At 32.1% G+C, this 27448-nt stretch overlaps 10 protein-coding genes across 10 annotated transcripts; 3 read left to right on the forward strand and 7 right to left on the reverse strand.

Moving 5' to 3' along the window:
- Positions 1-32: 32 nt before the first annotated feature.
- DFA_11906 (ammonium transporter) lies at positions 33-1720 on the reverse strand (the record flags this gene model as incomplete). Its single annotated transcript, XM_004350796.1, has 6 exons — positions 33-140; positions 165-224; positions 327-691; positions 756-933; positions 1003-1463; positions 1528-1720. 6 exons carry the CDS (start codon positions 1718-1720, stop codon positions 33-35), a joined length of 1365 nt encoding a protein of 454 aa, XP_004350847.1.
- Positions 1721-1825: 105 nt separating this feature from the next.
- Positions 1826-5464, reverse strand: rblA (Rb-like protein; the record flags this gene model as incomplete). Its single annotated transcript, XM_004350797.1, has 7 exons — positions 1826-2995; positions 3063-3572; positions 3646-4311; positions 4407-4845; positions 4933-5105; positions 5171-5340; positions 5428-5464. 7 exons carry the CDS (start codon positions 5462-5464, stop codon positions 1826-1828), a joined length of 3165 nt encoding a protein of 1054 aa, XP_004350848.1.
- Positions 5465-5679: 215 nt separating this feature from the next.
- Positions 5680-9115, reverse strand: DFA_11908 (uncharacterized protein; the record flags this gene model as incomplete). The annotated part of the gene is made up of 3 exons (XM_004350798.1): positions 5680-8070; positions 8139-8780; positions 8852-9115. 3 exons carry the CDS (start codon positions 9113-9115, stop codon positions 5680-5682), a joined length of 3297 nt encoding a protein of 1098 aa, XP_004350849.1.
- Positions 9116-9357: 242 nt separating this feature from the next.
- On the forward strand, positions 9358-10414 carry DFA_11909 (uncharacterized protein; the record flags this gene model as incomplete). The annotated part of the gene is made up of 5 exons (XM_004350799.1): positions 9358-9494; positions 9586-9790; positions 9852-10022; positions 10091-10148; positions 10200-10414. 5 exons carry the CDS (start codon positions 9358-9360, stop codon positions 10412-10414), a joined length of 786 nt encoding a protein of 261 aa, XP_004350850.1.
- A 440-nt stretch (positions 10415-10854) lies between these two features.
- DFA_11910 (uncharacterized protein) lies at positions 10855-13383 on the forward strand (the record flags this gene model as incomplete). Its single annotated transcript, XM_004350800.1, has 4 exons — positions 10855-10920; positions 11033-11056; positions 11145-12040; positions 12300-13383. The coding sequence occupies 4 exons, from the start codon at positions 10855-10857 to the stop codon at positions 13381-13383; spliced, it is 2070 nt and encodes a 689-aa protein (XP_004350851.1).
- A 164-nt stretch (positions 13384-13547) lies between these two features.
- Positions 13548-14006, reverse strand: rps25 (40S ribosomal protein S25; the record flags this gene model as incomplete). The annotated part of the gene is made up of 2 exons (XM_004350801.1): positions 13548-13787; positions 13926-14006. The coding sequence occupies 2 exons, from the start codon at positions 14004-14006 to the stop codon at positions 13548-13550; spliced, it is 321 nt and encodes a 106-aa protein (XP_004350852.1).
- Positions 14007-14333: 327 nt separating this feature from the next.
- On the forward strand, positions 14334-17220 carry pikE (phosphatidylinositol 3-kinase; the record flags this gene model as incomplete). Its single annotated transcript, XM_004350802.1, has 6 exons — positions 14334-14401; positions 14494-14592; positions 14688-15132; positions 15215-15481; positions 15563-16769; positions 16838-17220. 6 exons carry the CDS (start codon positions 14334-14336, stop codon positions 17218-17220), a joined length of 2469 nt encoding a protein of 822 aa, XP_004350853.1.
- A 65-nt stretch (positions 17221-17285) lies between these two features.
- Positions 17286-18258, reverse strand: mcfT (mitochondrial substrate carrier family protein; the record flags this gene model as incomplete). Its single annotated transcript, XM_004350803.1, has 2 exons — positions 17286-17854; positions 17931-18258. 2 exons carry the CDS (start codon positions 18256-18258, stop codon positions 17286-17288), a joined length of 897 nt encoding a protein of 298 aa, XP_004350854.1.
- A 248-nt stretch (positions 18259-18506) lies between these two features.
- On the reverse strand, positions 18507-23010 carry DFA_11914 (uncharacterized protein; the record flags this gene model as incomplete). The annotated part of the gene is made up of 7 exons (XM_004350804.1): positions 18507-18581; positions 18772-19719; positions 19794-19927; positions 19994-20206; positions 20295-22286; positions 22449-22643; positions 22902-23010. 7 exons carry the CDS (start codon positions 23008-23010, stop codon positions 18507-18509), a joined length of 3666 nt encoding a protein of 1221 aa, XP_004350855.1.
- Positions 23011-23143: 133 nt separating this feature from the next.
- DFA_11915 (uncharacterized protein) lies at positions 23144-26913 on the reverse strand (the record flags this gene model as incomplete). Its single annotated transcript, XM_004350805.1, has 8 exons — positions 23144-23185; positions 23214-23811; positions 23883-24074; positions 24235-24559; positions 25607-26000; positions 26080-26291; positions 26516-26622; positions 26828-26913. 8 exons carry the CDS (start codon positions 26911-26913, stop codon positions 23144-23146), a joined length of 1956 nt encoding a protein of 651 aa, XP_004350856.1.
- Positions 26914-27448: the final 535 nt, after the last annotated feature.

Raw genomic sequence — 27448 nt, forward strand, 5'->3', positions numbered from 1 at the left:
CTTTTATTTATTTTAGTTTTAGTTTTAGTTTTTTAGGAAGGTCTATGATAAGGACCAATAGCCCCACCATGGTGCCTAATATCCATTCCAGTGAGTTCAACATCACTATCGATTCTTAATAATTGATATCTTTTTAAAATCTTGAATAAAATATATGATAATACAACACACCAAATAATCGTTGCTCCAATTCCAATCAATTGAATAAATAATAATTTAAAACCCTAAAAAATAAAAAGAAAGAAGAAAAAGAAATGTTAATATTATATCTATTCTTTTTATAGTCCTTTGTTTTTTCTATTTCTATTTCCTTTTTTTTTACTTACACCTTGAATAACACTTAAATAATTTGTTCTATTTTGATAAACAGAATCAACAAGATCCCTATTTGAAAATAAAGATGCACATATACTACCCCAAATGCCATTGGCCAAATGAACCGAAGCACTTTGGCATGGATCGTCGACTTGGTAACGTAGCAACATCTTTGAAAATGATAAATATACAATGGCAGATCCAACTCCAATAATTATTGAATAAAATGGCTCAATAAAACCAGCACATGAACTTGCCGCTACAAATCCAGATAATAATCCATTGATTACAATCTTTAGATCATATTTTTTACTTGTTATTAATGTTACAATCACTGATGTTACCATACTTATTGATCCACTTAGAGTTGTTGAAACTATAATTAAAGAAAATGATTAATAAATATCATCTATCCATCTATTTTTATCTATCTAACTTACTTGCACCTCTAGAGGCAATAACACCTTTGTTAATATCAATACCAAACAACATTGGATGTAAACCATAAAATGTAAACCAAAGTATCATTCCTCCAATACTTGATAATACTATATTATGTTCTGCCAATACTAAAGGTCTACCAGTTTCTAAATCAAATTTACCTAATCTTGGTCCCAACTAAACGAGATATTAATATAAATATATTTGTCTATTTGTCTATTTGTCTATCTTATCTCAATTACATACAATAATAGTACCAACTAAACCAATTGAACCACCAAGTATATGAACAACCATTGCACCTCCATAATCTATAACACCTAATTGATATAACCAACCAGTTTGATTCCATACCCAATGAGCAACCAATGGATAGACTATACTAGGTACAATACTATTGAGTATGAGATAGGCAATCATTTTAGTTCTCTCTGATACCGATCCATTGATAATGGTACATGCAATCGATGAGAATGCCCATTTAGATACCCATGAATAATAATCCTCTTCTCTTAGTGTAAAGAAACTACAACACGCTACAAAACTATTCGAATAGTTCTTGCCTTGATCAAATGCAAATGAATAACCCAAACCAAAAAAGAATATTGCACCCAAAGCAGTTGTAATCAAGTTTTTAAATAATATATTCTTTGTATTCTTTCCTCTAACCATACCTGCTTCTAAAAAACTAAATCCTGCTTGCATAACTAAAATAAGAGTAAGAGTAGGTATAGATTATATATATCTTTTATACTTTTAATGTTTACTTACAAATAACAAGATAAGATGATCTTAAAACCCAATTATAATCTAATATTTGATTGATTCTCTTTGCAGTTGCATAAGAGGGTATATTTGATGAATCATACCATACATTATCATCTTGTTGAAATTGACTACTAACAATCTCTATCAATGTAAATATAAATATAATTGACCATAATGTTATAACTGCTGTTGACATGTTTACTACAAACAAACAAATGTCAATATAAAAAAGATATCAGAGATCTCAAACATGTCGATTTTTTTAAAAAAGAAACATGGAGACCCAATTAAAATGATTTATTTATTTTTTAAGTGGAGGTTCAAGTTCATTAGGTTGAAAAGATGATGATGATATTGAATTATTATTATTATTATTATCACCATTAAGAATATCTATATAACTGGTATTACTACTACCATTTCCATTACCATTATTTTGATTTTGATTATTATTATCAAAGAATAATCTTTTACCTTTTGTTTTACCTGTTGTCGTCGTTGATAAAGAAGAAGTACTACTACTACTATTACTATTACTATTATTATTATTATTTGGATCAAATTGATCATTTCCAAGTGGTGAAGATGGAGTAGTTGAAGATGAAGTACTGGATGATAAAGAGGATGATGAGGTACTACTATTACTATTACTACTACTCGTTTGTAGAGATGATGATGATGGTGATTGTGGAGGTAGTTTAATGGTTGATTTTGGTGCAATATTCATATTGATTGATTTTAATTCTTTAGAAGGAGTTTTACCAATACTAAAAGACCCTGCCAATTTAGTTGGAGTACCTTGATCATTAAATGGTGGTTGTAATGGTTGTTGTTGTTGAGATGGTGATGGTGATGGTTGTAATGGTTGAAATACACCATGTTGTTGTGATAAATTTGATTGTAATTGTTGTGGTTGTTGTTGTTGTTGTTGAGATAATAAAGAAGAATTACTTGATTGACGATTTAGAGACATTGGAGATATAGTAAAATGAGTAGGTATCAATGGTTTACTTGGAGACATTATAATTTTAGTTGGTGTAGAGTGATATTGTTGTTGGTGTTGTTGTTGTTGTTGATGTTGATGAAGATTAGCCATTAATCGACTTGGGGTATTTTTAAATCTTTGAATAATGGGATCTGCCAAAGGTAAGAATATTTTGTTGTAAAATGCAACAATGTCACCAGGTGTATTATTGGTCAAAATCACCTCTTTGTAATAGACTTGTGGCGTACCAGTATTTTCTATAATGTTTTTAAATGATATCGTATGTTGATTTAATTTACACAGTGCATAGATACTACATATCACAATAATCTCCAACGTTCGATTATTCAACAAACTCGTAAGCTCTGTCACTATTGCCATCGACGCCGTTATAATATGTTGTATCATTTCCTTTGGTAAATTTAATATTGAACAAAACTTTTTACATTTTGTACTTAGATATTGTTGTATTTTTTTATATATAGTCTAAAAAATAGGTAAAGTAAAAGTATTAATATTATTGGTCAATCCAAATATAAATATGTATACATACAATAAATAATTTTGAAGGGTTATTGTTATTGTTATTTGGTTGATTATTTTTAGAAGGAGAAGATAAAACTTGATTTGTCATTAGTGGTTTGTTATTATTATTATTATTATTGTTATTATTATTTTTGACAGGAGTTGAAAATACTTGAGTTAGATGATTATTATTATTTATATTATTATTAGTTTGATGATTATTGATTGGAGGTAATTGATCACGAGATTTTTCAAATAATGGGAAAATGGGAGAACCAGTGGACCAAGCATATTTTTCTATAATCTGGTCATCAATCTTTGAAAAATGATTGATCAAGTTTGTTGGAAAGGCTCCATCGATTTTAATTATATTATCAATGATTCGACAATATGAAAATGGATGGACATTGAAAAGTTTGACAAAAAAGGGAAATTCAACACTAACCAATTTATAGGCATGCGCCACAATTTCAAAACATGTAATCAATAATGATTTATGAAATTCTCCATGCATTATAAAATTTTTAAATGTTGGTGACTAAAAAAGATAATTAAAAAAGATATATTAGTATTAATTCTTCTTTTTCTATTTTCCATTTCATTTAATTTACATTTGAACCAATTCTAGCCTTTTCAATATTTAAAATCTTTTCCAATAAATAATAATATAATTTAATACCATAAATTGATCTTTTGTTTTCCTTTTCAATTCCTCCTGAGGAACCAACTTGTTGAGATAGAAATGGTTGAGCCAAATTTAACGCATCACAAGCCATTGTTTGAATAAATTGAACGTTTTCTTCACCACAATCTTTGACAAGATCCTTTAAATCTTGACTTGGTTCAGCTTGATAGTTTTGAATCGATTTTTTAATCCATTCAATCATTGATAAACTTGAACTAATTGGTGTTTGTGGAGGATTTAATTTCATTTGTTGTTTAACAGGTGTTAAATGACCTCCTCCATATTGATTATTATTATTAGTATTATTAGTATTATTTATGTTGTTATTATTATAATCTCTAAATTTAGAAGTTGGAGTTGATATTGATGTAAAATGATGATTTGCCTTGAATGGAGTTCCAATGATTTCCTTGTCAAATAAAAACATTCTTTCATCAATATCTCCACTTGAATAATATTGTTGTTCATAATTTTTGTTTAAATTGTTATAATTTGTCATTAATAATGTTGAATTGAAAAATGATTCATTATGATTATTATTATTCATATTATTCATATTATTTGTATATTTTAATATATTTGATTTTTTCATCTAAAAATAAAAAATAATAAATAAATATTAATATTTCTTTCTCTTATTCTTTTCTTCCTTCTATTTTCTTTTTCTATTTTCTATTTTCTTCTTACCATTTCAATATAAATCGAAAATGTTTTTTCATCCAAATCTTTAATATTTGAACCAACCTTTTTAGTTAGAAAAGGTAGGATTGAATCATTTTCAATTGGAAGCATCGTTGTTGATCTTTTAAATGAATCTGGTGAATGGATATAGATAAAGTCAAGACTACATAATAATAGGTTGATTGATTTCATGAGATCGGGTACTTGATTGACAAACAATCTACTCTTGCAATACAAGTAGATGAACCATCCAATTGCCAATAGTTCCTTTGGTTCCTTGCTATCGAAATGGAACAACAAAGAGTACAACTCTTCATACTTTCTATACAATATATTCATAATAACAAATGATTGTTCCAAATTTTTAAATTGTTCCTCTACCGCTTTTCCCAATCCCATCCATGCTATAAATCTTGGTAATGGTACTTCAAAAAATTCTTTTAACCTAAAGAAAGAAAAAGAAAAAAAGAAAGAGTGTAAGTAAGGGAAGGAAAGGAATGGAATGATATTGTTTCCATTATTTCATTCATACTTGATATTTGTTAATTTTAATAATTGAGATAGGTAAACTGAATTGAATGATTGTTTTGGTGTTGATGAATCCTTTGGGTTTCTATAATAGTTTTTCAATAATACATTAAACTTTATATTTCCAGCTACAAATAATGAGCATGCAATATAATGTTTTTGATCTGAAGCATTTATCTAAAAGGAAGGTAAGTTAGAATCGATGAGTCTATTATCATAGTCTCTCTTTTCCTTCTTCATACATCTGATGATAATTTTAAATCTTCAATGAGTGCCCATGCAGTTGCACTTGTATCTTGATCGATATTCAATGTCGATATAAAGTCTTGAAACTTTTCTTTTAATATTTCTAAACTTAATTGTTGTGTTTCTCTTAGACTATCAACTGCTGCAACCAATTCATCAATTGATCCTATATATTTAAAAAAAAAAAGAGTAGGTATGAATAGATTTGTAAAATGTCAAACTACATAGTTCGTCGCGATGTTATTGTACGTACCTTGACTAGTTGACCTTGATAGTATAGTATCATCCATTTTATTAATGTATAACTAACTAACTAATACTCTCTGTTTCTTTCTTTCTTTCTCAAAAGGTTATATTAGTATTATTAAACATGTAAACTCTAAATTAATGAGGTAATGACATTGGGTAGTAAAAAAAAAAAAAATGATTTTCGTATTTTGGCGCGAAACTAAAACTATTTAATTATTATTTATTTGTTTTTCTCGCGCAAAACTAAACTATTTAATTATTTTTTTTTAGATTTTTTTTTTCTTTCTACAACTGGTGTTGATGTTGTTGATGTTGTTGATGTTGTATTATCCATTTCATTTTCCATTTCTTTTTCTAATTGTTTTTCTAATTGTTTTTCTAATTTCCTTTCTAATTTCTTTTTTTCCTTTTTAATTTTATCGATTGCAATGCCAAGTCGTTTACTTTTAAACTTTGGTTTTAATTGTCTTTGTTTACGACCATCTCTTTGTGGTTGCTGATTGAGAGGGATGAAGAAACGAGAATTCCAACTGTTGGCAGTGGCTGTTTTACTGCTTTCTTGGCTATTCAATACTCTGAGGATGGGGTTTAGGACAAAGTCGATTCTTTCATTGGACCAACCAAACTTTTCAATGGTGAGACAACGCAACGATTCGATGTCTGGGTGTGTCCAAGTGAACGGTTCCTTTGAACTATTGACCTCGGGATTGATAAATGCTTGAACCACTTGATCCGATGGGAATGTGCTAGCAAGTACAAGATTCTTTTTAAGGAGAGACATAAAGTTTGGATGATCGGTTGGCTTGCTACCGTCTAGTCCAGAGATATACTTTTTAAAATCTTGTAGGTTTTCAAACTCTGCCAAAATCTCCATTGCATTGACTATACCAATTCCATGAACACCTGGTGTGTAATCACACCCTAAAAGCAATGCCAATGAAATTAAATCTTGTCGTTCGAGTCCCATCAATCTTTTAATTTCTTTGGGTTGGTATTTTTGTGGATCGTGTTGAAATAGATTTCGATAGACTGCCATATCGGGCTGACTAGCAAATAGTAGAATATCTGAATCGTCAGTCACCACTCCATCCACAAATCCAAGATTATAAAGTTCGGCACATTGTGATTCAGCTTCGGTTGGACTAGTTATAAATGGTATACCAAACATTGACAACAATTCATGACATTCCTTTAAAATATCATTGGTAATTGAATGTACACTTCTAATTTGATTTGATATTTTTTGTTCTACACTAATTTGTTCTAATCCTAATTCCTCCTCCATTCTTTCTCTTTCTTTTGATGTAAATTGAAATGTTTTTAATGAAGAGGGAAGTGGATCGATAATATCTATTTTCTCTTTCTCTTTTTCTATTTCTTCTATTTCTTCAATTTCTTCAATTTCTTCTATTTCTTGTACTTTTTCCTTTTCAATTTCAATTTCAATATCTTGTTCAAAAATATCTAAATCATCAAATTTTGATTGTTGAATTTTGTTATTATTCTTTTTTGGTGATTCATTATTAATAGTTTGTTGTTGTTGTTGTTGTCGTTGTTGTTGTTGTTGTTGTTGTTGTTGTTGTTGTTGTTGTTGTTGTTGTTGTTGTTGTTGTTGTTCCAACTCTGCAAATACATGACCTTCCAATTCATTTTCTTTAATCATTTTAAAACATAATGGGCATTCCATAAATTGAATTTCTTTTGGTTTTTCAATTATTTTAACTACTTGCATTACTTTTTCTTCTTCTTCTACTATTACTACTTTATCCTCTTTAACTTTTTTTACTTTTTTATCTATATCTATTGGTGGTCCATTTTCATCATCATCATCATCAATTTTAAATCGATTAATTTTAAAAATTGGTGTATTTGTTGTTGTTGTAGTTGAAGTAGAAGTGGTTTTTGTTGTATTGGTTGTCGTGGTTGGCTGATTATCATCATCATCTAAATCATAATTATGAACCATATTATTATTATTACCAAAATCCAAATCTAAATCTTCCTCTTCATCTTGTTCTTCATCATTCTCAACTTCAAATTGATCAATATCAACTGGAGGAAGTATATCATCAAGATCTATATCCTTTTCCTTTTCCTTTTCTTTTATAAAAGAATTTAATAAATTATTATTATTATTTGTATCAAAACTTGATCTAATTGAAATACCACCCATAACTGTTTGATTATCTAATTGTGTCGTTATTGGTGTATTTTTCTGTTTTGTTGGAGTTGCAGATGAAAGTGCCTTTCTTGTAATAAGAGTTTCCAAACTATTGAAATGAGGTGATTTTGATGGAGTACCAAAATGTGCATTTTCAACCTTGTAAGGTGTCGTATCGCTTGTAGATTTTCTTTTCTTTTTTTGAAATGATGAAGGTGTCGTAGGTGTAGTGAATGAATTATCATGTTGTTTTTGTTGTGATAATAATACTTTATCGGTGAATGAACTTGGTGTACCAACCACCGCCACCGATTTGGTTGGAGTTGATACAGGTGTATTATTTTTATGATAAATAAATAAACTACCATCATTTGAAGTTGTTTTAACATCATCTTGCATTGAATCATAAATACTATACATCCTTCTTGTTATTTTTCCTTTTTCCAATAAACTACCCAATTGAATGGTTGAAAAATCATTTGGATTCTAAAACAAGGTAGGTTAATAAAAGCAATCATTCATATCTCTCTCTCTCTCTCTCTCTCTTTACATACCTTTTTAACTGAATTGATAACCTTTAATTTATCATTTGCTTGCTTTTCCACTTTTAATTGTGCTAGTATCTCTAATTGAATATCTTTTGGTAATTCATTAAATGATTTACCATCAATTGATCGAGTTGTAAATTGTTGTTGTAAATTTGTAATTTCTAAATATTTTTTAATACTTGACTCATCTATTTTATCACTACTAATACTACTATCAATGCTATCAATATCAATTGGTTCATTATTATTATTATTATTATTATTATTATTATTATTATTCTTTCTATTATTACTCATAATACTATTTAAAATTTGATGTTGTTCTTCTATTAATATTTCATCTTGTTCCTCTTCTTCATCTTGCACTTGTTGACTATCATCAACACCGTCTTCATCGTCGTCTTTATCTTTTGGTGGTTCATCAATTTGATCTTTATCATTAATGATTTCCAAATCATCATCTTCAAAATCAAATTCAAAATCATCATCTATGAGATCTTGATCGACACTATTGATTGTTAAATCACCAAGTAATTCCTTTTTATCTAAACCTTCCAATTGTGATTTCAATGTTTTAATCAATAATACTCTTCTTGCATTCTTTTCAATTGCATTTTGTGTCTTTTCTCTTCTTTTTCTTCTTTCATCCTAAAAATAATATATATAAAAGTTTGTTATAGTTGTACTATATTTGATCTCTCTTCTTCTTCTCTTCTTACAATAGTTTTTTGTTTTAAAAAAGGTACAGAACCATCAAATACAAAGATAGGTCTAACCTTGAATGTTAGTAGTTTCAATATTCTCCAAAAGAAACCAACTAGATGTGCATTTGGTGTAATGTCACCTCTACCATCCTTTAGCGACGACAAAAAGGTATGAATCCAAATCGATGCATCAATCGCTAGCACCTTGTCTTGTAAACTCTCCAAATCAACCTTTTCTCCACATTCTTGTACTAAATCCCAGAGTTTAGGTACTCCCATTTATAACAAATAAAAAAAGAAAGGAAAAGATAAGTGTGAAGTATACGAACTAATAATATAAAATGTAATTCTTGGAACCGTTATCATTTAATTTGAGCAAAATGTGTAAAATCTTTTTTTTTTTTTTTTTCTGTCGGAGCGGGATGAGATTCATGAAAGCGAACGATGACCGACAAACACAATCTATTTTGTTTTAATCACGGTCAAAAGAAGAAGAACAATACATACATAAGAAGGAAGAGATGTTAAACGGAAGAGAAAAGAATGGAGATTTGAATATAAATTGGAAAGAGTATGCATTGGGTGCAAATCATTTCAAGAGAAAGACTGTTGGTTTTGGAAAATATGATAAACGTGAAAAGGAATATGAAAAGGCAATGTAAGTAGTAGTAGTAGTAGTAGTAGTAGACTTTTGATTAATATACTTGTGTTAACACATTTATATATACATGTTACTATTGTCTATATAGACATATAAGAGAAATGTCAATTATTCAAGGTGGCATTGGATGTGCAATTTGGGATGCAGCTATCATATTCTCTAGATGGGTTTACAAAAACACTCAAGTGTTTGATGGTCAAAAAGTATTGGAACTTGGTAGTGGTGTTGGTTTACCTGGTATTCTTGCTTCATACTATGCCGCACATGTTACTTTGAGTGATTATTTACCTCCTGTAAGTAAAGCCTTGATAGTTATTATGATTGATCGATTGATTGACATTGTTTTTATTATAGTTGATTGAAAACCTTCAATACAATGTAGATTTAAATGCTAAACAAAAAAATGATGGATCTGATGATGAAGAGGAAGATGAACAAGAACAAGAGGAAGGAACAACTGAACAAAAAATTGATATTAGAAATAGAATTGATATTAAATTATTAAATTGGGATGAAATTGATAATGTATGTAATCCATAAACAGTACTGTTGGAATCCAAAAATATAATTAATTCCCTTTTGTTTTTGTATAGATTGAAGTAAAGGAAGAAGATAAATATGATATTATATTTGGTAGTGAATTAACATATAGTATGTTGAGTGTCGATAATCTAATCAAAGTAATCCAAAAATATTTAAAAGATGATGGTATGTTTTACGAAATTCTATCCGATGATCGAGATGGCGTGTCATACTTTATCGAAAAGATGACCCAACTCGAATTCGCTTCACATATCGTTCCAGTACCATCCCATTTCCTCGGTAGCTATGGTACCAAACAAAGAGAGGAAACCTATAAATTCTACTCTTTCTATTACTCTAAAAATCAAAATATCGTTCATCCATTTTGTCAATAAATAAAACAAAAAAGCTACTTTAAGAATCGATTCGTCTCTCGAAAAATGTGACATTTCATCACTTTCTCGTTTGCAACAATTTTATTTTATTTTTTTATTTTTTGTTTCAAAGTACTCCCTCCATCTTCGCGCTCTTCAAAGGGTTAACGAACACAAATAATTCAAATTTTTTACTCTCTCTCACAACAACTAATTAGTAGTAGTAGTCGTAGTAGTATTAGTATTAGTATTAGAGTAGAGTGTTTAGATTAGATGAAAGACATATAATACAAGTCAAGATAATCAACATTAAAAGAGAAAGAACAACGAGGGGGGCATAGTCATTGTGTAATCTTACAAACAAAGAAAGAAAAAGAGAAGAAAAGAAAAGATTATTATTTGTTTTTAATCATCATTGTCAAAAAAAATAACATACAATAATAATAGAATATATAATAATAATGGGTAAATATACAGAAGCAAACTATGATAATGAATTTATAATTAAAGTTAGAGCTCTCTTTGAAGTATGTATGAAAAACAAATAGATTTAGATTACTCTCCTCATAGAGGTTAACTTTTTGAATGTTTACACTTCTTCTTCTTCTTCATCTCTACTTCTTTACTTTTTTTAAAAAGGAAATCAATGGAAAGACCAAACATGTAAGAGAATAATAATAATAATAATAAGTACTAGAAGCGAGACAATAATCGATTGTTAACCTTCTTTTTCTTATTCTATTTGTTTTAGGGAGAAAAGAATATATCATTTGAAGAATTTGTAGAATCTTTTGATCCAAAGAATAAACATACACGTAATTGCTTTGAAAATTTGATTAGAGATACATGTAAATCGAGGTTCTATGGTACTGGCGCACACCATCACCATCATCATGGCGGTAGTGTACACGGTAGTAGTAGTAGTACTGGTAATAATACTAGCAATATCAACATTGGCAATGCAAACATTGGGATCAACCCCAACAATCCAACCAGCATCTATGCAAGAGAAGGTGTTGCTAATCCATACTTTTACTCTGGAACACTTGTGCGATCGTCACAAGACTCTTCTTCATCGTCTCAACCAATCCCATTTAATCCCTATCACAGTGGATTCAATTCTAATCGTATCATTCTTACTCCTGTCGACTTGGGTAGTCTACCTACCCTAGGTAACAATACCAACAACAATAATATCAATATCAGTAATAGTAATGGTTTGGGTGGACCATCATCATCTGGAGCCATTTCATCTGCATTGTTATCATCACCAAGATCATCGTCTTCTCCAAGACACCCTCCTACTTTAAATTTGCATCCTAGTTTGAATACTGGTTTCCTATCAACTCACATATCATCACCATCACCACCAACATCATCATCATCATCTTCTACATCATCTAATACTCTAGATTATTACAGTAATTTATTTTCAATCAATAGACAACACCTACAACATCAACAACAACAACTTCAACAACAATTAAATCAACAACAACAATTAAATCAACATACTAATAATAATAATATTAATCATATTAATTCCTCTTCTTCTTCCTCTTCTTCCTCATCCAATACCAATACCAACAACAACAGCTCTTCAAATAATAATAATAATAATAATAACGAATTATCATCACAACTTTTGTAAATATAATTAATATATTTTTTTTAAATACCTCTTTTTTTTTTTATATATTTATATATATACTAATAATAATAATAACTAGTAGTAATAATAAAGATTAATGAAAATAATTAATTAATTTTTAAAACTATAATCAAAAACCAGCTTTCGCCTTTGATCATTTTGAATTTCAATTTCATATTCTTCATTTTTCTTTCTATTTGCAAAGATGAATAGATTAATCATTCGATCATCAAGTTTACTAAATCATACTACTAGTAGAGTAGTAGGAAGTACATGCAGAGGAGGAAGTATCATTAGTTGTAATACTTCTTCTACTTCTACTACTGCTGCTTCATTCTCAAGTTCAAACAAGAAAAAAAGACAAGTAAACAAAGAACAAAAAGAACAACAACAACAAGAAAAATGGAATACAACAACTCAATCATCATCAATTGAACAATCTCGTCAACAACATCAACAAGAACATGATCATAAAGGAGGACCAACATTAAAACAAATGTTTAAAAATGTTGGAATGTTGATGGCTATTGCATTAAAGGGATATACATCGATGCGTTTAAATATGATAAAACACAAGTCTATATTGGAGAGAGCAAACTCTATTCTCCGAGACCACGCTCATATCATTTCAAGTGTTACAGGTGTACCCTATGACGAATCAAAAACAAAAGTAAAGAATTTTGTAGTCTTTGCCAAAGGTTCACCCTTGTCTGTAGCACTTCAAACTAAAGATGATCCAATCGTTATTACTATTACATTAATGGAACAACAACAAGAAAAAGAAAAGAAGGAAAAGGAAATGGAACTAAAGAGACCAAGAGGAAGACCAAGAAAAAAGAATGAACAAGAACAAGAAGAATATGATGACGAACAATTTGAAGAGGATTTAAGAAAAAGATTACATGTCGATAATATAACACTGGATGCTGTCATTATTGGTCGTTTGGAATCTGCAACTCATGATGGCGACACTAACTTCATTTCAAGATTCAAAAGTTCATCCAAACAATGGTTGGGTATTAGCGATGAATCAAATACGCATATCGACTCTGTCAGTCTTTTATTGGATAATCCAATCACTCAACAACAAAAGGAAATCCCTCTTTGGGAATCAGATAGAAATCAACAATTAAAACAAAATCAAATGGAACATGAACAAGAATATTATTATGACAATGATGATCAAGAAATTATTATTGATCAAGATGATAAAGATAAAGGTTCAAGTAATTTTAAGAATATAAAGAATGAAAACAAAAAGGATGGTGATAATGGTGATGTAATAGAGATTGAAATTGAAGATTACACTGAAAAACCAAAGAATAATAAAAGAAAATAAACTATCGATAATACTATTATATACTACTGTAACCTTGCTAGAGTATGATCTTTCTTATTTGATTGTGATCGCGCTTTGAAAATAAACCCAACTAAAGATAGAAGCTGTATGATAGAGTTTTGTTTTTTATATGCTTTCTTTATTTAAACACCTAATCTAATGCTTTAGACCTTGGTGAAGATACCACTACGATGAGAGTAGATGACCTTCTTGATTTGGCCCTTGGCGGCAAAATCTCTGATGATACGACGGGCGAGTGAACCGTTGACCTTGTACTTGTCAGAAACGTTGGCAATGGTGATGACCTTTTGACCTGGCAACTCCTTGTTGACCTTGTTGAAGGTTTCCTTGTCGAGGAGGACCAAGTTAGCTAACTTTTCCTTGGATTTTCCCTTGGACCATTTCTATTTGATAGTAAAAGTAAATGAAAGGTGTAGAGAAAGTGATAATGTATGATGGAGAGATGGTATGAGTAAACTTTGATCTGCTGTTTGGTTGCTGTTTGTTGTAAACTGCTATCTCTAACTATATCTAATCTTTACCTTTCTGGCACCCTTTTGGTTACCAGCAGCTGACTTGGCAGCTTGGATTTGCTTGCTCTTTCCACCGACTTTTGGAGGCATTTTGTCTATATCACTACAAGTTCGAAAGGGACTCTCTGTATGTTGAAAGCACAGACTTGACTCTGCCACTGCTGTCGCACGAAGCACATCCTCTCTGTCACCCAAAAAAAATCAAAAAATTAAAAGTTTCAATTTGATCTCGAGAAATGTTTGCCTGCAGGTGCAAGAAGATTAAAGTTTTTTAAAAATTAAAAAAAGTAAAAGTAAAAAGAAGAAGTTGATTAATCAAGTAGTAAAGAAAGTAGTAATAGTAGTATTGTAATAGAGAGAGAGAGAGAGAGAGAGAGAGAGAAGAGATATTTCATTTCACACAAATTTTAATGAAATATGAAAGTACCAAAAGAATTCAAGTTCTTTTATAGTTGTGATATATCATTGAAATATAAAATTAAAATGTATGTACAATATTAGCAATAGCAATATATTAGTTAGTGTAGAGATAGATTTCTAATATTATTATTACTTGTCTTTTATTATTATTATTTAGATGTGGATTAAAAGGTAAAAAGGAAAGAGAGAATGCACCTGAAACTATAAACAAATGGTTGGAAGACCCATTTTTAAAGAATTCTTCATTGTATAAAGAGTATGATGAAAAGAAGAATAATAAGAAATAGAAAGATTAAGAAATCAAATTAACATCTTTTTCTCTCTATTCTTTTTATCTATTTTCTATTTTAGTAAACCTATAGATATTTATATTTGTTGTACATTATATTCAAATGGTAAACCATTATGTTCACCAGAACAAACTATATTTATGCCATTTAGAGGAGATGATAGATGGGATCAATATATAACAATACCGATTAGACATCAAGATTTACCATTTGATACAAAGATTGTCATTACTATATGGGATGTTTATGCACCACTTCAAAAGATACCAATCGGTGGTACCTGTTTCAATGTATTTGGAAGAAGTCGTGTCGAAAGAAAAGGTAGACATAAACTATTTGTCTATCAAAACACTCAAGGCAATGATGATACAACACCAGGTCAAATCGTTGGCAAGGATGAATTATATCGTCTTGAAAAGTTAATCAAACGTTATGAAAGAAATTTAATTCCTCATGTTGATTGGTTAGATAAATTTGCTTCAATTGAAATTGATAAAATATCAAAGGTAAGAAAAGAAAAAAAAAAAAAGATTCAAAAGATCAATCAATCATACTTATTTATTTATTTATTTATTTTCTATTTTTTAGAATTCAGATTCATTAAATAAGAATTCATTATATTTAACAATTGAATTACCAGAATTTGAATTACCAGTATTATTTAAACAACAAACATGTCAATTGTATAAATCGATTATTCAAACACAAAAGAGACAATTGGTCATTGTAAATGATAATGAAATTAGTGATCATCCATGTGAACAAAAGTATCATCGTTTAAATGTTTACTCTTATGATAAAGATAAAGATCATAAAGATTTAAAACCAAATTCTTCTGAATTAAGATTATTAAACGTAAGTCTAAAAAAAAAATGGAAACAAAAAGAAATAGAAAAATAAGACTTCTAAACCTTTTTTCCTTTTCCCTTTTGTTAGAAATTAATTAAAACACCACCAAATACACATTTTACACCAATTGAATCATTGTTGGTATGGAAATTTAGATATTTCTTATCAAATAATAAGAAGGCATTGACAAAATTCCTAAGATCTGTAGAGTGGAATGAAACGATACAAAAGAATGAAGCCAATTTAATTTTACCAAAATGGGAAGCAATTGATGTAGCCGATGCGTTGGAATTGCTTTCCAATGCATTTACACAGAAAAATACAATTGGTGTTCGTCGATATGCAGTAGATATTCTTAGAAAGGCAGACGACGAAGAACTACTCTACTATCTCTTGCAATTGGTACAAGCAACCAAATATGAAATGATAGAAACAAACTATGACCATAGTTCAGAGTCACCTCTCATTAGTTTCTTGATTGAACGTGCATCAAAGAATTTCAAATTGGCAAGTCGTCTCTATTGGTACATTACAGTTGATAGTGTCTTGAAAAAGAGTAGTTTCTGTAATCACTACAAGACTGTTGGAGAAGAGTTGCATAGATCTCTTAGTAGAGATGATCAACAAAAGATTACTCGTCAAAGTCAATTTATCAGTCGTTTGGCAAAACTCTCTGAAGAACTAAAGGCAATGAATATACTTCGAGAGAAAAAGATTGAAAAGTTAAAGTATGCACTCTCTGATGGTGATTATAAGGATCTGTCTGATTTCCCTCCCCTTCCCCTACCAGTTGACCCATCGATCGAGGTGATTGGTATCATTCCCGACAAGTCAACCATCTACAAGAGTGCCAAATCACCACTTGGTCTAAAGTTGAAAACTAAAAGTGGTCCAGAGTATGGTATCATTTTCAAGACTGGTGATGATATGCGTCAAGATCAATTAATCATTCAATTGATTTCACTTATGGATCGTCTATTGAAAAAGGAAAATCTAGATCTCAAACTTACACCTTACCAAGTTTTGGCAACTGCCGAAGAAGATGGTGTAGTTGAAATGGTTCAACCTTCTGAAGCAATGGCATCAGTCCTCAACAAATATGATGGTGAAATTTTGAAATATTTCAAGGTTCATCATCCAGATCCAGAAGCTCCTTTGGGTATCACTGCCGAAGTTTTGGATACTTTTGTTAAAAGTTGTGCTGGTTATTGTGTTATCACTTATATCCTTGGTATTGGTGATAGACATTTAGATAATTTATTATTAACTCCAAATGGTAATTTATTTCATATTGGTAAGAAATAGAAAAAATAGAAAAAAGCAAAAAAAATGTTTTATTTATTTATTTATTTTTTTTTTAAGATTTTGGATATATATTAGGTAAAGATCCAAAAATTTTACCACCACCAATGAAATTATGTAAAGAGATGGTTATTGGTATGGGAGGAGAAAATTCAAAACATTATGGAAAATTCAAACAATTGTGTTGTGAAGCCTATAATATTTTAAGAAATTCATCACATCTTATTATCAATCTTTTTGCACTGATGATTGATGCAAACATTCCAACCATTTCAGAGGAAAGAGAAAAGAGTATTCTTCGTGTTCAAGAAAAATTACAACTTGAATTAACCGATCAAGAAGCTGCCAATAGTCTTTTACAATTATTAAATGATTCTGTTAGTGCTCTTTTCCCTGTTGTAGTTGAATATGTTCATAAATGGTATCAATATTGGAGAAATTAATAAAAACAAAAAAAAGTATCATTATTTTTTTTATTATTTCTTTTATTATTCTTTTTTTATTTTATTTATTTTGCTAATAATTTCATAACATAATCATTAACAACTAAAAGGATACCACCACCAGGACCAAGACGAAGTACCTTTGGAAGGAAACCTTTGTAGAGAGCAGCGACACCTTCTTCTCTGGCAACAGTGACCATGGAAGGAATACACCAAGTGTATTTCTTTGGACCGGTACCTTGATTTTGAATTCTACTCTTGACGACATCGGCAGGAGTATTCAAGACTGTACCCAATGTACCAGCAAGACCACCAGCAACAAAGTTGTTGAGTAGTGTTTGTTTTTGGCTGGTTGGTGTTGGCAAGGCAGCCTTGAGAGTATGAATAAATCCAAAATAGGCAGAGTTCCAAAGAGCATGTCTCCATAGTGTCGACTCTAAACCCTTGAAAAAGCCACCCAAACCTTCGCTTTTAGCAATCTTGACAACACAATCCATTGTATTCTTGTATTTACCTGCATTCTCTTTGGCTTGTAATCTAATCTTTACCAATTCAAATGGTACTACAATAAATGCTTCAGTTACACCTGCACCAATACCAGAACAAATTGCTTGTTTTTGTGTTAATTTACTATCTATAAAAAGTAGAAATAGAAAATGGATCATTAATATGTGTGTTTGTACAATTATTTCTATAGTTTTTGTACATACTTCCATAAAAAGCTAAAATCTTTTGTTCATAAAACTTGTTTGATGCAAACTTGATAGCTCTCTTTGGTGCCTCGACAGCTAATGGAGGAACAATACCACGATACATTCTGAAACCGTCGTGTCTGATCATCTGAACCAAACTAGTAAACATTGATTGACTTTGACCAACTTGTAATTGTGCTCTAGTCTTTACTACATCCAATGGATACATGACAAGAATCTCTGATACACCTGCTATACCACCACTAATAATATTATGCCATAATGGTTGTGACTTTGTTGGTGTTGGTGGTGATCCTGCATTTCCTCCTTCTTGTTTAGTTGCCATATTTAATAATAATAATTATATGTTGTTATTGTTGTTGTTGTTTAAATAATAATACAATGTTTCTTTTGTTTGTTTGTTTCTTTCTTTTCTTTGTTTGTTTCAAATATAAATTTTATATTATTATCCTTAAATATCTATACTACTAGTGTTTCAAGTGTGTAATAAAATAATAATAATCTTATCTTTTGTTTGATTCTTTTATCAATAACTAAAACAAACTCTTTCAGAATGGATGATGATTATATATATTATGAATAACTAAATTTCAAACCCTTTTTGGCATTGGATGATGAAGACGATTGTGCTGAACATGATGATTTGAACTTTTATTTTGAATTGAGGAAAGAAAAAAAAACAGACAAAGTAAAAAAAAAGACAAAGAACAGAAAAAAAAGAGGAAAATCAGTAAATTGAGATCAACATTATATTTTCTATCTAATAACTTACAGCTGAGGGGGGGACTTTCATATTTATGCAGGAAGGCCCTGTTAAGGTTAACTAGGTCGTGTCTACCCTCCCAATATGCACGATATCGGCAGGTAAAGGACGATAAATCCATGGCCTGTAATCTGCGGTTTGGTGTAAGATTCCCAATAAGAGAATATTCTTTGCAGCGCTCGAGTCTCTGTTGAAGAAATGATCACAAACTGGACAATATAGCCATTGCCATTTAGTTTTAAATGGCATTTCTGTCGCATTTGGGTTCTTTGACTTCCAGAGATCTTTGATCTGACTATCACAAAGAGACTTACCAAAACCATAATCGTGGGTCGAAACAGAGTTGCTTGTAGACTTGTTCCCATCCTTTTGACTATTGCTTTGATCTTGGTCCTTACAACGATCATTAGTAGTTGATGACGATTTTGACCTCTTTTTCTTATTTTTGCTAGCATCCCTTTTTTGTTTTTCAAAATTAAACTTGATGATAGCGTTGATAAGTTGGTCCTTTTTGCTGTTGGTAGCACCACCCTTACTATCCTTGTGAGAACCTCTTTTGTTTTTCCCTTTGGTTGGCTCTTCTTGTTGATTGTATTTGATAGAGTTTAGATTGCAAAACTCTATCAACTCCTTGACAGTCTTTTTGCTTAAAGAGAAAAGGGATTCCAATAGCATAGTTGGAGAAGGTGAAGTATTTTCAAGTGATATGAATACTTTTAGAGTTTCATTCATATCATCTGCCAATTGAGACACTTTCAGAGTTGAATCATTCTCTTTGTCCGCCAATTGAGCCTTGGAGCATTGACAATTGTAATCAGTCAATTTGCAACCATCACATAACTTGGAATCCTTTCCTTGCCAACGAACACCATTGTCTGAAAACGTGGAGGATATGGGTGCACCAACAACATGGGTCTTTTCAAAAGATTCTGGCAACACATTTTTAACCTTTTGGTGTTTAGCTTTTTCTAGGAACTTGTTGTTGTTGGTAGAATGAATTTTGGAGGCACATGCATTATGAATCTTGGAAAAAAAAATATTAATGAATGGCCATTTCGAGGGTTGATCTAAAAATTCAATTATTAAAACACACATACTTTGGAGGTATTAAATTCATTGACAAGACGTGCCTTGTAACCCATATTCAAAAACAGTCTGAGTAGTGTCTTTGATGTACAACCAGTTCTACCACCACCTCGGGATCCATGGAAAAAATCAGACCCTCCAATATCTATAAAAAGAAAGAAGATTAATAACAAATAATAATAAATGGTTTGAAGAAATAAAAAAAACATACAAATCACTATTCTATTTTTCGGGATTGTTGTTGGTGGTACAAAGCTCTTTGCATAGGCATATTGGGCGCGCTTCTTGTCAATGTTCCTGTTCTTGTCCATGGTCTGAAACGTATAGGACGTCACTACATGGGAATAAAGACGACATTGATCCCTATGGGTAATTCTTTCATACTCTATTCGTCTCAATACAGATTCTACATTGAATAAAGTATCTAGGAATTAAAAAAAAAGTTAGTTTATAAATATTAATATTATAATATATAGGTGGTATAGACAATGCATATTTAAAATAACACTTACCAAAGGTATTATAGGGTGGCAATTCACTTTCAAATTTGGACAGGACCGGGTTCTTTTTGTAGTTTTGTTGTCTTGCCAGAAGACGGTCAGTGCCCATGAGGTTGTAATAAGATGCCACTGAAACCACTCGAGCACGATTCATAGAGTCTACAATCGTACATTTTGACCTTCCAGGATCAATTCCGATATAAAGATAATTGCCACAGTTGTTTTCCCTCATAACTTTCCATTTGCTTCGGCGCCTTCTACACATTCCAGAGTGATAAAAATCTCTCTTTGCTCTTATATGTTTCTCTTCATCTTTGTAAACGCACTTTTCATTTTTTACAAAAGGTTTAGAGTAGGAGGAGTAGGAGAATGAGTGTGAGGGGAGTGAGGTATAGGTCAAGGATGAGGTATCGGTGGAAGAGGGTGGAGTTGAGGTATCGGATGAGGTGGTTGAGGTATCGGTCAAGGATGAGGTATCGGTGGAAGAGGGTGGAGTTGAGGTATCGGATGAGGATGAAGTGGGTGGGGCATCGGTCAAGGATGGGGAAGAGGGGAGTGAGATATCGGTCAAGGGTGAGGAAGGGGTGGGCAAGTAGGAGGACGGAGATGGGGACGAGGTGGAAGCGAGACACCTTTGCACGGCTTTTTTGAGGGTTTCCAACGTCATGAAGAACCAATAGTCTGTCAAAGGGATATTTTTTTCTCTCGCATAGGTCAGTATATCTTTTTTCGAGTTTGATTTCTCTAGATCAAACTGTTCAATTTTTTGTTCTGACCATATTTGAACCCCAAGGACCGATTTCAACAAAACACATTCCACTTGAAGACGATCTTCTTTGATATTCTCTACGTCGATTTTACGGGATGTGGCCTCTTCAACTAGATGTTCCAACGTCCATTGTTTAAGTTTAGGAAAATCTTTTGTTTTGTTACTTAGATTTGGGCGTTTGGTGGTATTTTGATTGGAGGACGAAGGGGAGGATGATGAAGAGGAGGTGGATGATAAGGACGACGAGGAAGACGAGGCAGATGATGAGGATGACGTGGATGATAAGGACGTGGAGGAGGACGAGGAGGACGGGGACAAGGCAGACGAGGAAGACGAGGCAGATGATGAAGATGACGAGGCAGATGATGAAGATGACGTGGATGATAAGGACGTGGAGGAGAAGGAGGACGAGGCAGACGAGGGGGAATTCGATTTAAATGTTTGAACTGGGTCAAATTGAGATACCTTTGGAGCCATTTTGTAGATATCATGAGCAATCAAAATATAGGCTGCTGTTATGTGCAACGCAAACATGACTGATGGATGCGGGGCGATAGCAATGAGCCTTTTAGGAATTATCCTACTTACATCCACCTCTTTGTCCTCGGTTGTGCCTTTGGCTTTATCTAAAATGGTGTGATAAGATTCTTGACTATAGTCAACCATTTCGTAATCCAAAGGATTGGCATTAAAAGCCTCTTTGGCTGCCTTGCAAGGGAATTGTCCACAAACAATAATGAGCTTGGACGTTGTCATTGAAAAATGCTTCATTAATTCCTTCACCATGATTTCATGTTTGATTTCATTTTCAAATCCGCCAGTAGACGAGTCGTGGACAAAGGGATATGCATCACGAATTCTAAATTGCATCGAGGGATCGGATGTAGTTTTAATAAGATTGAATAGGTTCCGCATGGAGGGTGCAATTCCTGACCTGTTACTGTTGAGTGCTATCGAGGTGGTGTTGAGAGCCTCGTGTAGAAAAATCTCCACGTGGGGTGACTCAGGTTGGTCAAATTTGACGAGTCGATGATTGATTTCGGCAATTAATGGTACTGGTGGAGGGAATTGATCATCCTTTGAATCAAAGGGTGGCATTTTTTCAAATGCATTCCTTTTTAGTTGAATATCAACCGAGTACAGATCCATCAGGTCACCACATAAATCCAATCTTTTTTCATGTTCCGATAGAATAGGAATGGTCGCATCACATTGTTCGCACACCATAGGCAAATCTTTAAGTGAGTGGGATGACAAACAATTGGCACAGATAATATCTCTATCCTTGACTTTGGGAATGTTTGGTTTCAACCCAACTTGTTTTGCCACAAAACAAGCATAGTGGGGATGGTTGTATGAATATGAATGGTTCTTTTCCATTTCTTCTACTTGTTTACATTTCCATGATTCATCATCATCATCGTCGTCGTCATCGGAATCATCCATGGGTGTGCCATCTTGACCGTTTTTTTGAGAGACCAAACTTTGCTCTGGAAAAGATTCTTCTAGTTTTTGTCTCTTTTTCAAATGGTATGGCAAGAGACGGCAATTCATGGATATTTGCACATCAGAAACTACTTTTTCATTTGCACCTATATAAAGATTAAAATTAAATATTAGTAAAATGAATGGGTCGTAAAAGATAATAATGCTTTAAAACAATGACATTTACTTTTTGTTTGGAACCAGATATGGCTGGGAACGTTGGTTGTCACCATCATCGCCCTTTGATTGATTAGGACCGACATTTTTTGGTTATAAATGTAACCAATATTGTCTCTTTCGTAATCATTAAAGTTGGGGTGAATTGTTTTTGTTGACCCGTTGAAATCGAATGGGTTGTCTTTTACATACGGTGATTGCAAATAATCGCAGAGGACTGATTTTCCAACAAATCCAATCGTATAGTAACGAAAAAGAAACGATTTTTTTGTTGAAGCAAGAGACTTTGGCATCCATTTCCTTGGCCCATTTCTCTTCACCTTTGGGCTGTCATTGAATAGTTTCTTGAGAGTTGCTTTCAGTGTTGGCAATGAACAGCAGTACCAATCATATTCGATTTTAATAGTGCTAGTAGGTAAAGATAACCATTTTAAAATGCTAACTTGACTGGATTTGCTGTAGTCAAAGTCTTCTTTAAAATCTATTTGCAAGCGTTTTACCATGTCTTGCCATAAAACCAATTTCAATCTTTTAATATTTTCCTCTTCTTGGACTTGTGTATCAATGTTTGGGGATTCGATATCTCTAAGTTCCAATTGTCGATTAAGATCCTCCAATTTAAAATCTTTAAAATCAGGGAATTTTTCTAACTTTATATCCACAATCTCACTACGAGTTCTACCTCTTTTTTTTTTTGATGATGAGGATGGAGATGTAGTTGTATCAGACGAAGAGGATGGTGATGTTGTTGTATCAGACGAAGAGGATGGTGATATTGTTACATCAGACAAAGAGGATGGTGATGTTGTTACATCAGACGAAGAGGATGGTGATATTGTTACATCTGACGATGAAGGAAAAGAAGCCAAGTGCGAAGCTTTGAGGATCTCAATTTCCTTGTCGAAAAACTTAAATCTATCCAATGGATAGCCACTTTCCAATGGATGACCAATTTCTTTTTCCAAATTAGGTAATATTTTTGAAATATACCTTAATATTTTGTGTTTGTCGGTCAAACCAAGGGACATATCTATTCCAGAGTTGACGATTATACTGACAAACAACTCTATCGAGAATGGGATAAAAGTACTGTTGAATCTATAGATAAAAAAGAGGATTAGTTTTAAAAATATAAAAAAAAAGATATTGGTCAATTGTTTTATACATACTTTGCTTGTGGTGCAAAGCTATTCAATGCGAAAGGAGTAGTTTTTATCGTCTCCAAATCGGACGTCATGAGGGATTTCAATCCTGTAGGGTCATATCCTTTTGGAAACTTGTATCCATTTGATTCACAAAAATCCATTAAAGATGGATATTGATCTTTTGTCAACTTTGAAAAATCGATTGAATTGTCCTCTCTATAGAAAAAAAAATAAGATTACAAAAAAAGCATTTGATTAGTTAATTATAATGAAAATAATAAAAAATAACAAAAGATATAATAATAATAATAGTTACGGATTAATTATATTTTCCAAATTTAGCATTTTCAATCTATTCAATTGGAGGGTATTTAACCCACTCCAGGCACTTATTGATGTTGATGATTGGATCAACGCTTCCAACTTTGATGAGAGTTCAGATTGTAAATAATCACCAGATATATGTTCTTCAACCTTTAATTTCTTTACATTTTTGCTATCAATCTCTAAATCTGTGGCCAAATTTGATATTGAATAAACAGTTCCATCAAAATTGATTTCATCAAAGTTTTCAGGCCTTTTGTCACCCAAAAACTGTTTCTTCTTTTTTTTTTCCTTGGGAATGGCTGGCTCTTGATTTTGCTTGGCCTCTCTTTCCTCTTTTAATTTTGACCTTTTCTTTTCGCATTCCAAATTATGATCTATAATGATAAATGTAATAAATGTTAGAGAGGTTTAAAATTAAAAAAAAAAAAGGTTTGACAGGCCTGTCACTGCATAGAGAGAGCTTCTTGCTATCAATGGAGGTATCAAAGATCACTCTAATCTCTGCAATAATTAATACGCGCTGTATTACAATTATACTCTATAAATTCTATCTCTCTCTCCACAATGAGGCAAAAGAGATAGGTGATGCGTTGATTGGATAATGAAAACAAAAAAGAAATGGTGTAAAAGCAATGATTGTAATGTTTTGCATTATCGATCTGATGGAAAGACTGGGACCAACAATGAGGCGAGTGGTTAGATGGGTGGTGCATCTCGATAATAAAAACAAATATAATCAAAACAAGAAAGGGTAAAAGAGGAGCAATGGTAGTGATTGATTGCAGTATCTGATGGAAAGTTAAGTGGTAAAGAAAGTTTGTCGGATAGGAGAGTGGATCAAACGAACAACAAAAAGGATGCAGAGCGATAAAGAGTGGTAGATTGGTACTTGATTTGGATCAAAAAGGATTATATAATTTATGAGTGAACACAAGAGGTCAATGATATGTAAAGATGAACTTGGCCAACAATGAGTAGTTAAAAGGAAAGAGATGGGTGGTGCATTGATTGGTAAACCAATGAAAACAAAAGATAATCAAAAAGAAATGGTGTAAAAGAGGAGTAATGATAGTGATGTGTGGGTTCTTACACTAAAAGTGTAACTATAAACAATACTCGCTGTATTCTATCTATTGATAATGTTGTGTTGAGTGTGAGATGTTATTTAATAGTTTAATATACATTCTCTAAATTTGGTTTCTGTGAGTTGTTCGAGATGAAAAAAAAAAATGAAAATAAATATTAAAAAAAAAAATCTGATCGACACTCCACAAACTGCCCACCATCCTCTCAGTAGCGGTCATCGACCCCTTTTGACGTGTATGAGCAAAAGATAAACAAAATGAGAGATAGAGTTACATGAACCGACGCAAGAAGATATTTAAAAAAAACCTGTGATGGTGTTAATATCAATGACATACCTTTTAATGGTTGAGATGAAAATATTAGTTTGAGAGCTTGGTACCCTTCACCGATATCACCATCATCTATTTTGGCAAGTATATCCTCCAGAAGATCCGACACCAACTTGGACTCGTGGTGGAATATGTTTCGGTCATCTTGACGGTCTAAAGCACTCTCCACCATCCTTTTGCAGGTCTCGGCCACCTCGGCCGAGTAACTATTGCAAATGGAGTTGGCAAAGGCGGTTTTATAAGAGTGGCAACAGCCAATTGGATTCAGATCTGGGTCAAGGAGTGCATATCGGAGGATTTGATATTTTGCAACCATCTCGTCTACCTTGAGTTTGGCAAATGTTCTCGATAGCATTTTGTTGACGATTTTCTCTTTTGCTTGGACATCTTGTGCAGAATTCTGTAAAGAGTAAACAAAGAATAAAATAAAAATTAATTTATTATTACACATCATAACTGTCACAGACTGTTATACATACATAATCTCTTGGACTATTACTGCTTTTGCGTGTGTCTATGTCCATCACCTTTGAGATGATGGCCTCCACAATTAGAGAATCCCATCGAATCGGCAAAGTCAACCGATTTTCCATTTTTTCATATAATTCATTTGTTTTGTTCTTTGAAAGAACACTCATGTCGTAATACTTTGGTATTACTTTTTCGAGTTCTTGTCGGGACAAACTAAACACTAAAAATAGTAAAATACATGAAATCGATCAATTAGTTCATGAACTTATCTGAATGATTCATGTTCAAAAAAAAAAAAAAAGGTTGATGATATCTTACTGTTATTAAAGTCGTATACAAATATTAAAAAAAATTGGCCTACTAACCTCTTAACAGAGTGATAGTATCTTGCATATTGGCCGAGATGTGTCACAAACAAGTTTTGTTCGTTATTCCACTTCTTACCCATGAGACGATCGAGAGGGTATTGAGTTGTTCTTGTCTCTGTTGCGGATGGAAGTGGGCCATTCATGATGACCACTGTGCGATAGTGAACCTCAATTAGAAGCTTCCTATATAAAAAATATATAAAGGTAATACAATATAGCAGAAAGATAATGAATTGAAGAAAAGATAGATAAAATGAATAATGATGTGATGAGAAAAAGAACACTTTAAATAGAGAACATTGGAGCTTGATGAATAATATTTTATTTTAAACAAATGTTTTCTTGTCTTTGTTGATTATCAACAAAAAGTGAGGGGTGATACATATACAGATGGGGTTGTCCCAATGATATCATAATCGTATGGTGGTTTCTTAATACCCGAACTGTGTCATCACCACCGTTTAATGGGGGCATTCATGATGCCTAGGTGAGCCACAGCAGCACGATCATTTATGATTCAACATATGAGTGAGGGGGATAAGGAGGAGGATAGGGGGTGGTAGTCATGGTTGGATATGATGCCTAGGTGAGCCACAGCACGATCATTCTTTGATGTAACCCGTCAGATTATGGGCGTGTTGATTCACTATATGAGTGAGGCGGATAAGGAGGGGGATGGGGGTGCGGATTAGGCTCATTATATGAACCAAGATCTAAAATGTAAGAGAAGAGGAGGAGGGAGAGGGGGGGGTGTATGATACCAAATCAGGGTATGATTCTATTGTTGTTTCTTCTTTTTGATAGGATCCATTTATTAATGAGAGAGAGGGGCTATTTGCTGTTGTTGTTTTGAAACAAATGTTCAAACCTCGCAATGTATCAGGTCAGTCACCTATGGCACGCATAAAGATCGCACTATCTCATGAGAAAAAAAAATTTAAAAAAAAAAAAAAAAAAAGTGTAGAATCAATTGAAACAAACAATTAATTATTTAATTAAATTGATAATA

The sequence above is a fragment of the Cavenderia fasciculata genome (genome assembly GCF_000203815.1).
Source record: "Cavenderia fasciculata unplaced genomic scaffold Scf_EUAJFUG02HR96I-5, whole genome shotgun sequence".
Classification (NCBI taxonomy): Eukaryota; Evosea; class Eumycetozoa; order Acytosteliales; family Cavenderiaceae; genus Cavenderia; species Cavenderia fasciculata.